Source organism: Nymphalis io, chromosome 20 (assembly GCF_905147045.1).
Source record: "Nymphalis io chromosome 20, ilAglIoxx1.1, whole genome shotgun sequence".
Lineage (NCBI taxonomy): Eukaryota > Metazoa > Arthropoda > Insecta > Lepidoptera > Nymphalidae > Nymphalis > Nymphalis io.
This window is the reverse complement of record NC_065907.1, coordinates 1,625,864-1,638,897: the sequence shown is the minus strand read 5'-3', so window position 1 is coordinate 1,638,897 and position 13,034 is coordinate 1,625,864. Positions and strand designations below refer to the sequence as shown.

At 40.0% G+C, this 13,034-nt stretch overlaps 1 protein-coding gene across 1 annotated transcript in view; it reads right to left on the bottom strand.

Moving 5' to 3' along the window:
* LOC126776469 (atrial natriuretic peptide receptor 1) overlaps nucleotides 1-13,034 on the bottom strand; it is a 271,011-nt gene that overhangs the window by 193,817 nt on the left and 64,160 nt on the right. The window contains exon 2 of the mRNA XM_050499001.1: nucleotides 8,509-8,779. Within this exon, the coding sequence (XP_050354958.1) occupies nucleotides 8,509-8,691 (183 nt within the window). The 5' untranslated portion in view covers nucleotides 8,692-8,779. The remainder of the gene's footprint in view (nucleotides 1-8,508; nucleotides 8,780-13,034) is intronic.

The window sequence follows — 13,034 nt, the reverse complement described above, 5'->3', positions numbered from 1 at the left end:
GTACTTTTATATAATAATAGCTGACCCGTTCCCACTTCGTTAGGTGGTAAACATTTTTACTTGTGATCGATTGGCCGAACATTAGTAAAATTGTCGCATATTTGATATTTTAAATTATCTCTTAAACTATACAACAAAAAACAAACAAAAAAATGAATTTTATCTAAATAAAATTTCCTTGGTAATAAAGCAATTTATTTTTAAATAGATTGACGTGTTGTGATGTGATTGATGTGAAATGAAAACACCGTCTAATAGAAATATCACTCAATACATTACGACACGGTCGCGGTTTCATATTATCTCTTTAACCATTGGTACAAATTATATGCAGTAAAAGGAAAAAGTTTTTTGTTTTAAGCACTTCAGCCAGTAAGTTTACTTATTTTGGTAGGAATTGGTAGGTAATTTATTCGTTATCGACATTAAAATAATTTTTTAATATAAAAAACTACTTTTTGTGACTTAAATATAAAAGTGAGACATATGCTGTCGCTGGCTTTTTTGTAAGCATTATCAAGTTCTACAACTTTTCTCTAGAACACAATCATATTTCTCTCATTGTTAAGGCCGTGTTCGTAAGAAACGTTTTCGTTCGACCGTTTTTTCTTCAAGTTACTTTGCAAATACCACTACTACGAAAAAGTCTTTTCATTTTTCGGGTTAATATATAGCCAATGACACTCACAAATGACGTGGTTTTCTATTGGTAAAAGAATTTTTAAAATTGGTTAAGTAGATCCAGAGATTACCCCCTACAACTACACAAACTTTACCTCTTTATAATACTTGTATAGACAATAAACCCGGCATGGATCCGACCTTTGAATATATGTAGTACTGTGTTAGTTGCTGTGCTACAGCGCCATCTAATGAAGAGTAACAATAAAAGCAACAAAAACCTCTCATGAAAAAGTACATATATGAGCCAACTTTTGTCATCGAACTCTATTAATCTCGAACAGATATACTAACACCCATTTCTATTTATTACATATTAGAACCCGTCCAATTATTCGAAAGTGATTGAGACAAACACATAGACTTTCGCAGTTATATAATTATTTATTTATTGGTTATTGTGAAGTTGTTCGTAGCTTATCAATCAATGCGCCACCAACCTTGGGAACTAAGATGATCTCTTCAAACCGGAACACCATAATACTAACTAGGTTTTGCGGTGGAATATATTATGATTAAATAGTATCTAACTAGACGGGCTTGCACAAAACCCTACTACCGAGCAAGATAATACATACGTAAACACAGTTAAGAGCAATACAAATCATAATTTAAGCAATTTACGTACGCTTATTCTTTCAGTACCGGAATTTTTTAATAATCCCAGCTTCAAGCAGAATTATTATTTAAATATGTTAATATGTTGTTCTTGAATATAGTTTTAACATAATGAAAGCAGCCAGGTGCATTCATATTCTTTATTAAATTCTTCATAAATAACGTCATGTCGAAGAAAATAAATCACTTATTTGAATTTATATTATACGAACAGCTCCTTGCAGTTTCAACAGCATTACCCCTACATTTAATTGGTGGTAGGGCTTTGTTTGTGCTCGTCTGGGTAGACAGCATCCACTCGTCAGATATTTTACCACAAAATAGCAATATTTAGTATTTTTTTCTTATGGTTTTAATTGTGAGAAAGGTGATCTTAGTTAACAAGGTTGGTGGCGCGTTAACGATGTATGGAATGGTTAAATTTCGTATATCACCAATGGCTATGGGCGATGGTAACCATACTAACAGGTGGCCCATTTGCCCATCCACCTAGATAATACACTAAACCAATGGCTGCTCCGCCCCGTAAGTCTTAGTTACATTCTGATTTCTTGGTAAGTGGGCTCAAATCAAATTTAAAATGTTTATTTCAAGTCGGATTTGTTGGTCCTTAGAATAGCGCGTTCTAAGAAACTTTTATATTCATATATAATATTAGTCTTATTGCCTCTTCTGGTGACAGGAGAGCTTCATTTTTCGCTCAGAGAATCAGAATTGCGATTCAAAGTGCAAATGCTGTTAGCATTCTTGTCACCATTCCACGCGGTCATGATATATACAGTAGCTATTTTTAATTTTTATTTGTATATAAGGGATGTCCCACCAAGAGCGCCAGATTTAAATAATTGCCGCCATTTTATTAATACGAGTTGTACGTTGATATTTTTTTGACAACTGTCAAGTACAGACCACGAGATTTAATTATTGTAAAAATATTTTTTTACAATAATTAAATTTAACTTATAAAATTTAATGCAATTTCTAAGATTTACACTCAACGTGAGGTGAAAATATTATATAATTTCACATGGTTAGATTTAAAAACAAAAGCCAAATGTCAGGATTTCCATTTATCGGAATTACAAAATCCTAAAAATGAGAAATTAATTAATAATTACAGTTGATATTTTGTTTCTTTTGAATTTAATTTTATTAATTATCAATTAAAACATTGTAAGCACTTTATCAGAACTCTATCAAAAGGGTTTGAATAAAATGCAAAGAAAATATCTTTACTGACAATGAAGATGCTTAAACATTTGCTTTAATGCATTAAGTAATTGAAAATGAAAAGTACTCCAATCTTAAATGCAAGTATACTTAAATTCTAAAGTTAAATATAAAACGAGGATAGTCTATTTTACAAAGACTGGTTTTTTAAATATTTAACGAATACTTCTTAGAAATAAAGCGATCGTTATACTAGGAGAACAGAAATTTGTTAAACAGCCCGCATTGGCTAGTGGCTAGAACCGATAGTTTTACATCAAATCTGCTGGTTCAGTTGAACCAGATTCTTGTTAACACATGCTTGATTTAATCTCACACGCATCCTAATAGACGCACACGCACTTTGAGTGCAACGAAAGTATCAATTAATAGTATATAATTATATCTTTAGTCAAAATGATCTTTAAATTTTAAAAACAGTAATACGGGAATCGTTTTAGGCCTCCGTTTGTAAGTAAAAAACAATTGTTACAGTGTTTGTGGAAATTTGTCACCTAAGGTTTAAATTGGGGATGAAACCTTGTATTGAATTTCGCCATTTTTGATGTTAGAAATATGGAAATCAGAAATACTGAAGAGTGAATTAAAGCGAAACTGCTGTTTTAAAAATAAATACGAAATTACTCATTTTTTTCATTAAAGTAAAGTTGCTTTAAAGTTCTTGACAAAGTTTGTTGTAAATTTTTAAGTCTGTCAAACAGACTGATTCGTTCCCAGTTTTTTTCATCTTAATCCTGAGATTTAAAGCATTTAGTAACTTACCCAGGGTAAGAATATCACGTCACGATAGCATGCAAAAGCGATCCCGTGACGCTCCTCGTTAAGACGGAAAGGGTACCGTTGGTTTTTTAGTGGGTATTCCGATGTTCGGGGTGCACTCGGTGCCTTGGACACCGGCGAGCCCCACATGCCTCACTGTTCTCTTGAGGGAAACACGTAACGCGTTTTGCAAGCGACACTTTTCACAGTGGAAATATTTGAAAGAACATACTTGGAACTCGACGGAAATAACCATGAGTTGTTGATTGCCCATATTATTTAACCGTAACATATCTACATAGTTTCAACGGATTTCTGAATGTTAATCGATGATTGTGGGTTCAAACCCAGGCTAGCACCACTAAATATTCATACGCTTATATTCGGTGTAGCTTAATAAAATAATCTAAAAAGGAACAGTTCACAAAATACAAGTCTTAGTAAAAAGTGGATATATTAATATTTATAGAATATATTATTTAGTAGAAATGCTTTAGTAGATAAATCAGGTTGACCTTAGCTGAAGCTTGTTATTTACTAAGGATTAAGGATGTATAAAGTCTTATGTGAAAGAACGTAGTTGGAGCTCGACGGAAATAACCATGAGTTGTTGATTGCTCATATTGTTTGAACGTAATATATCTACATAGTTACAAGGATTAAGGATGTAGTAAGTCTTATATATTGAAATATTTGATATTTTTCATAATATATTGCATGAGAGTTGCATATCTATGTATAGCGAAATAAGTTTTGAACATTATACATAAGTGAAGTTGTTCTCAATCCACAGAACTTATCTTATATTCTTCAATAGAAGAATCAGTTGAGCATAATTGAGACAGTAATGGGTTGTTTTCATTATTCAATTTATATTTCCTAAGACGCGTTAAGAATAAAATTTTAGTGTGGAACGGATTAAATAAAAATGACACTATATATAGGCAAATAGCCTGTATATATAAATCTCGTCAAAAACTGATAGAATATGAATACAGTAACAGCCTGTGAATGTCCCACTGCTGAGATAAGGCCTCCTCTCCCTTTTTGAGGAGAAGGGAGCTTATTCCACCACGCTGCTCCAATGCGGGTTGGTGGAATACACATTGTGGCAAAATTTCGGCGAATTTAGACACATGCAGGTTTCCTCACGATGTTTTCCTTCACCGTAAAGCACGAGATGAATTATATTCACAAATTAAGCACATGAAAACTCAGTGGTCCTTGCCCGGGTCTGAACCCACGATTTTCGGTTAAGATTCACCACTGGGTCCTCTCGGCCCTATGAAAGATAAACGATTGTAAATTATAATCAACTATCAAACTGTACTATGAAGAAGAATAGCTTTTTTCGCGAGTATATAAGTATAAACACCTTTTTTAACTAAAATATTTGTACGTATTAATGTGTTCTATACAACAATAATTGTTAATTATATAATTTGAGTTGTTTGAGCATGACAGTTGGCACATATATCTATTTTTTCATTGTGATTTTGATAATATCGATTTTGTTGCAAGTCGCTGCAAGATGGCGTTAAGATGCATGTATATATGTACAGTTCAACCGTTCGTTACGATAATAAAATTAAATTTTTTTTTTTATATGCCCGGGATGGCAAATGACTCTACTCCACCTGATGGTAAGTGGTAGTAGAGTCCAAACGCGACGACGGCCAGTACAGTCGGGAAGAATGTTCTGTACTAGCCGTCCCCGCCTTGCCGGCCCGCAAGATGCCTCTCACGCCTCGTTTGAAGGAACCCGGGTTGTAAAAGGCCCCTCCTCTTACACGTGAGCTGGTAAGGAATTCCATTCTTTGGTAGTGCGGCAAAGAAAGGAGTTGCCAAATTTCTTTGTTCGCGATGGAATTGATGTCACAGTTAGGCGGTGACATCGAGAACCAGCTCGCGTGAACTTAAGAAGGAAGGGGGAAGCAGGAATTAGAGAGAATAATTCCTCAGAGCACTCGCCGTGATACAGACGATAGAAAGCGCTCAGTGCTGCTATCTCACGACGCAATTGTAAAGGTTCAAGGGTGTTTGTGACCTTTACGTCACCAATAATGCGTACTGCACGTCGCTGCAACCGGTCCAAGGCCTCCATTAGGTACTTAGCGGAGCCATCCCAAAGGTGCGAGCAATATTCAACGCAAGACCGTACCTGTGTTTTGTATAACAGGCACAGTTGTTGTGGCGTGAAAAAACGCCGCACCTCGTTCAGAACTCCGAGTTTTCGTGAAGCTGTTTTTATAATAGCCTCGATGTAATCCCTTGGACCAAGGTCGCAGCGAACGTCCATCCCCAGCATGGCGATTTTGCTTTGTATCATCAGCGGTGTGCCACAGAGGGAGGGATGAGGGTAAAATGGTGACTTTTTCGCTGTGAGACCGCACACCTGTGTTTTCTTGGCATTAAACTCAACAAGATTATGAGAACCCCATTTGGCGATGAGCTCTAATGTCCTATCGAGTTCAATGACAAGATTCTCCCGCCTCTCCTCAGTTTCCGCCCGCCCAGCCACTGCGCGTCCGTGGTATCCACCATGCACTGTACTATCATCTGCATAGCAATGTATGTTCCCAAGAGAGAGCATATCATTGATATGCAAAAGAAAGAGGGTGGGAGATAGCACAGATCCCTGGGGGACCCCAGCATTCACTACATAGAATTGTGAAGCGCAACCATCTACTAAAACACGAAGGCTACGCTTGTGTAGGAAGCTGGCAATCCAGGTGCATAGCTGAGCAGGCAGACCATATGCCGGTAGCTTGGAGAGAAGACCTCTGTGCCAGACCCTGTCGAAAGCCTTGGAGATATCGAGGCTGACAGCCAACGACTCTCCATGCCTATCGATAGCTTCACCCCAGAGGTGCGTTACGTACGCTAGAAGATCACCTGTGGACCGTTTTGGTCGAAACCCGTACTGACGATCATTAATTAGACAGTGATCTTCTAGGTAATGGATCAGTTGGTTGTTTAAAATCCGTTCCATCACCATACAAAGTACTGAGGTGATAGCTATTGGCCGATAATTTGCCGGGTCAGACCGATTCCCCTCCAAGCCTCCGGCACACATCCCGAAGAGAGAAAAAGTTGGAACAGGCGCGTTAACACAGGAGACAACTCCGCCGCGCACTTCTTCAGCACAATGGCTGGTATTCCATCGGGACCGCTAGCTTTCTGTATATCGAGTGATTGCAGCTCCGCACGCACATCACGTTGCCTGATTTTGATGTCAGGCATCGTGTGGCCACATGAAGGTATTGTTGGTGGCTGCGCACTACAATCATCGATCACAGAGTTGTCGGCAAAGAGTTTAGCCAGGAGGTCGGCTTTCTCCTGCGGACTGTGAGCTAGCGATCCGTCCGGATTTCTGAGCGGTGGCAGCGAAGGTTGGCAGAAATTGTTTTGCACAGACTTGGTTAGACGCCAGAAGCTACGGGAGCCCCTAGGATGCGAAATAAGGTCATGACCAATCTGTACAATGCGCTGTGCATCCGCTCTCGTGTATGCCTTCCTACAGGACTTGGAATTTTTATTGTAGTTTGCTTTCAGTGAGTCAATGTTAGATGCCCCGCTAATGCAGCCGTTGATCCACGCGCGATATGCCGCCTGCTTAGATGACACAGCGTCGGCACATTCACGAGTGAACCAACGGTTACGCGTACCCCTATTGATGAGATCTGAGCAAGGAATGTAGTATTCCATTCCTAACATGATCTCACTAGCAACAGCAGCGGCACTAGCTGTCGGGTCATTCCCACTGAAGCAACGTTCCTTCCAAGGGACTGACGCATAGTAATCGCGCATACCGTCCCAATCTGCCGACTTATAGTGCCAAACGCGACGTTTGCATACCGCTGATGGCGGCAGCTTGGCCTGTGGCACTTTGGTAGATATAAGGCCGTGATCCGAAGAACCAAGTAGAGCTTGAACCACAACCTGATATTCCACCGGGTGAGAAGTCAGCAGAAGATCCAGTAGAGAAGGCGCTTGCCCATCAATGTCTGGGATCCTGGTGGGCTGATCAACCAGTTGGGTCGTCGTGTGTGAGAGCAAAACTATGAGCAGTTCTTCCAGCATGGTCAGTTTTGAGGGATTTCAACCATGATTCATGGTGAGCATTAAAATCCCCCAAAAACACCAATTCCGCGTTAGGAAACTGCTCTTGCGCAGCATCTGCCACCCAACTAAGATGGTCAAATAATCGGCTTGTCTCCAAGTCACCATTGTGGGATCTGTAGAGGCACACGTAGACTCGACTCTGACGAACCAGGTCCACACGTACCACCAACATGGAGAAGGAGGGGTCCTCCAAGCAGCGCAATCGGTGACAACAAACATCCACCCTGACGAACAAGCATACTCCGGCTTTCGCTTTAAAAGATTCTTCAAGGATGTAGCCGGGATAGTTAAGGTAGCTGGTGTCGGCAGGGCGGAGTATTTGCGTCTCCGTGAGAAACAACATTGCTGGCCGTGCTGTCTCGAGATGGTGGTGGACAGCGTTGAGGTTAGCGTGGAGTCCTCGGATGTTAGAGAACTCGACCTCAAACAGCGTGGGTATGGTGGGGGTGTGCATCGCTGAACGACCGTTATTTCTTATTTGCGCTACCATTTGGAAAAATAAGGAAGAGACGTGAAGCGAGCGACGTATTGCCACGATAGGGATGGGCAAAGTATGGAGGCGTGTTTTCCCAAATGTTTGCCAAAAAGGAAAATATACTGATCCGCCGGATGGAAGGGCCCCCGAACCCCCCCGGAAGTGGCCGCCGGGACCCCACCTTCCGGTCACCAACCGGCACGACGGTCCACCCCGAGATTATGCGTGGCCTGGTGGGGCAGCCTCGTGAGCTGGTTAGGCACGCTCGGGCCCCTGTACTATGCCACGGGCGGCCAGCGGAACAGCCGTTTCTTCAGGTCTCCCTATCCGGCAGGTCTGACAGTTTCCCCGGCATTGGTTCAACAGCCGTCTCCATCGGACCAACACCCATCGCGGCAATACTCGCTCGGGCACTGGCTGTACGCTGGCTGACCTCGAAACGCGGCTGCAAGCCACTTCACGAGTTTTTCACCATGCGTACGGTGGTAACAAGCCAGGCGGATATTAGCATCCTACCACCAGAATTGATATATACACAGATATGACAACATCGGTAGTATTACTATCTCTTAATTAAAATACTTTGTTAGAAGAAAAATAAAAATAATTCAAAAACTTACCACTTGCAGATTGGCGTCGTATGTTGTGTTTTTGGGCAACAACAGCGCAGCCCGTATCTTGCAGTTCCCATTGAAATCACACACATTTTCACATGCCCTCTCCCGCGGCTCCTCGCCTCGGCAATTCTGACAGTTGACAACAGCCGCCGCACCAAGCAGTATAAACAAAACGCACCATCCCATGTTATCGATAAATCACCGCATGCACATCACTATACACAGTAATCGCACTTTTTCACTACATAATTGCTCGTCACACTCACTAATTTACCTGTAACAAAAACATATGACACTATTAATAATCGATTCATAAATATGTTCAGTTGATAGTAATTATGATCGATTTTTCTTATTTTTTTGCCTCCCCCTCGTCGCTGCCTCTTTCTACACCCTAGTATGCGTATCGTATATACTTTATACTAAGTGTCTATTTATTATTACAATAATAATAAAATCCGGGCAAGCACCACTGAATTTTCATGTGCTTAATTTGTGTTTATAATTCATCTCGTGCTTAACGGTGAAGGAAAACATCGTGAGGAAACCTGCATGTGTCTAATTTCATTGAAATTCTGCCACATGTGTATTCTACCAACCCGCATTGGAGCAGCGTGGTGGAATAAGCTCCAAACCATCTCCTCAAAAGGGAGAGGAGGCCTTAGCCCAGCAGTGGGACATTAACAGGCTGTTACTGTAATAAGAAGAACCCGTTTATTAATAACGAACCTTTTTTGTTCTTATTTATTTTACTTCATAAATTTCTACGTTTCTGCCAACAATCCAGTTGGTGCCCGCCACCTTTTTAAGGTTATCGGTCCACCTGGCTGGAGGGCGCCCTACGCTGCGCTTGCCGATTCGCGGTCTCCACTCTAGGACTCGTCTGCTCCAACGGCCATCGGTCCTACGACATACGTGACCAGCCCACTGCCACTTCAGCCTGCTAATTTTGCAAGCTATGTCGGTGACTGCGGTTCTTTTCCGGATAATTTCATTTCTGATCATATCCTTCAAAGATACTCCGAGCATAGCTCGCTCCATAGCACGCTGAGCGACTTTGAATTTGTGGACTAGTCCCGCAGCTAGTGTCCATGTTTCGGCACCGTATGTCATGGCAGGTAAGACGCATTGATTGAAGACTTTCGTCTTCAAACATTTGAGTTGCAGTGCAGTTGGATCGCCTTCTTCTTACAGTCCTGGATGTGGACAGTCATTGTAGCGGCGTTGTACAGACATCTCAGTACCTCGATATATCTCCAGTCGATATGACATCTCTGCAATAAGTCGAGCACTGCCCAGGTTTCGATGGAGTCGAAGGCTTTCTCGTAGTCCACAAATGCCATACACAGCGGCTGATTGTACTCTTCGGTCTTCTGCACAATCTGCCGATCAGTATGGATGTGGTCCACGGTGCTGTAGCCTGATCGAAAGCCGGCTTGCTCTGGGGGCTGGAACTCGTCAAGTTGTCTGGCGAGACGGTTCGTGACGACTCTTCAGAACAGCTTATACACGTGACTCAGGAGGGAGATTAGTCTGTAGTTTTTCAAGAGGGTTTTATCACCTTTCTTGAAAAACAGTACCACCTTGCCCCCGCTCCACGTTTCCGGGGTCTTGCCATGTTGGATGACGGAATTAAAGAGGCTTGCTAGCTCTTTCAGGACCGGAGTCCCGCATGCCTTAAGCAACTCTGTTGTAATTCCGTCATCTCCCGGAGCTTTGTTGTTTTTAAGCTGTTCTAGAGCCGCCCTTATCTCGCCTTGGTCCACGACCGGGAGCTCCTCGGAGTAATGGCGCGTAAGAGGGGCGCGCTGGTCATCAATACTGATTCCCACGGGTTTATCCGATCTTGAAGAGAACAACTGCCCATAAAACCTCTCTACTTCTCCGACAATCTCAGGCCTAGAGGTAACGACCCCACCATTTTCAGTTTTAAGTTTTGTCGGACGCGGCCTCCCAAACTTGCGAGCGAACACTTTCGATCCCCGATTTTGCTCAATCGCAGCCTTGACGGCACGGGTATTGGAGCGTCGGAGATCGCGTCGCGTCAGCGTTTTTATTGTTCGGTTTAAGGCCTTATCTGACAAAAACGACGGTAGTTCTCGTCGTTTTCTCATGAGCTCGAGTGTCTCAGCAGAGAGTTTTGGTGCGTTGTCTCTTCTCTGTGGCGGAAAACACTTGCAGGAAAACATTTACAATGTGTTTTCCAGTATTTTGACCAGCGTGTCGGTTCTCTCATCAATGCTGCTTACGGTTTCCAACGCGGTGAATTGATTTTGAAGTTCCATTAGGAACTTTTCGGAGCCTTTAGCAGCTTGGAGCATGGTAGGTCGGAGAGTAGACCTCATCATTAGCACAATACTATAAAATTATTCTCAGTTTACACAATGTTATTATTATTTTAAAATAATAGCGTAAACAAATAATATTCATTCGAACTAATACATATTATAAATGGGTATTTAAATATGTTTGTTTGCTTGTCACGATTTCATGTCTTAATTTCTCAACTCATCAAGAAACAACAAGAAGCACAGGAAAGGTTACAGGGCACCTTATTACCCTAACACGTGGACAAAGAAAACGGCAACTGATTAAATATTAAAATAAAAACGAATTTATAATTCTGTTCATGTTTGGTAAAAACTTTCTATCGTGTGGTATTTGTCGAATTGAGTGATTTATATAAAGGGAATATTGATAGCACACTTCACTTACACTTCTTAGTCCCTTTTGTATTGGATAAAATACAGCAAGAGTAACTTATATCTAGGAATTGGTCACGTCCGTATCGCGGTCAGATAAATTCACTTACAGTAATTTCCACCACATTTTATAAGAAGTCTCATCCTTCGAGTGCACTCGAATTGCGTTGGAATTTTCTGCTTTAATCAAACATGTACCTACGTCCAATTTATCTTATCAGTATCAAAGTAGCTATGCCCAGAGATTCTACACGCATTCTTAATACAAAAAAAAAACTATTTAATCACTAAAACCCGACTACATAAAAAATCAAAAAGTATGAAATAAAAAAAAAAATCATGCCCGAATTTATTTTCGACCAACGTTTCAATTATTTTTCATGTAATAAGTAGCCAACTTATATATTTTACTTACGTTGTTTTATGTATTCTAGAAGTCTCTAGTTCTGTAATAGTTCTCTAGGAGTCGATCTTCAATAAGACGCTCTGTAGTCAGAGAGTGTCATTTTGAATTAAGTGCGACGTCACGTAGACACTAGCAGAGGATTATGACCTCAGTTATAAAATTATACATTATAATATATACTACCTGTAGGTAGTTAAGAAAATATGCCAGATCAGATAAACGTACATATATTTATTTGCTTATAGAATAGGAAGGCGGACGAGCATATGGGTCACCTGATGTTAAGTGGTCACCAACACCCATAGACATCGGCATTCTAAAAAATGTTAATCATCGCTTACATTACCAATGCGCCACCAACCTTGGGAACTAAGATGTTATGTCCCTAGTGCCTGTAATTACACTGGCTCACTCACCCTTCAAACCGGAACACAAAAATACCAAGTACTGCTGTTTTGCAGTAGAATTTCTGATGAGTGGGTGGTACCTACCCAGACGAGCTTGCACAAAGCTCTACCACCAGGAGATATATATACGTATAGGCTACTGAAAAAGCGTTCTTTTGGCGTCGCCGTAGTCGGGAAAAGTCCTTAAATTTGACAATGTTGTTTAGTTTTTTTATATTGGAAACAAAACAACACTTTTATTCTATTCCGAGAATAATCGATAACAGTTTTTAGTGATTATAATATATTTTTACTTATATGCTAAAAACAGCGGCGAACAAAAACGTACTTTCACATTAGTTACTTTATTGTACACCACAATGAGAAAAAAAATTCAAAACATGGAAATAGTCTAAATAAAAGTAGCATACAATTTTGGTGACCTTATCGCTATATAGCGATCCGTTATAAATTTTAGAAAACTTAACCGATTTTGAAGGAATATAGACTAAAGCTTACCTAGCAATACTTTCTATAAACAATCTTCTTATTATTTTCATTTGAATTTTTATTTTGAAAATACAGACAGACAAAATCAAAAATAATAGCTGTTTTTGTATAAAAACTTGCAAAGAGTCGTATTAATTTAAAAAAAAGCCATTTATTTTGAAACCACCGATTGACACTTCAAATTAATTTATTTGTATTTGTACATATTTAAATAGTATTAAAAATAAAGTCGCTTTTCACTTCCGTCCATTTATTCGCTTATTCTATTAAATTACAAGATGGATGCGGTTACATTAAGGTAATTATTTCCGGAAGTCTTAAGTGTTATGATCATATTAAAAATGTTATATGATCATATTAAAAATTACCTTTAATAAATTAAGGTGGTTTGTAATCAAGACATTAAAAGATGTTTCATAATTCACGTGAGATATCAAATTTTAATGTTCTACTGAATTTAAGATACAAGCAAATAGATAGCATCTACTGTATACAGTACAGTAACAGCCTGTAAATATATATGTT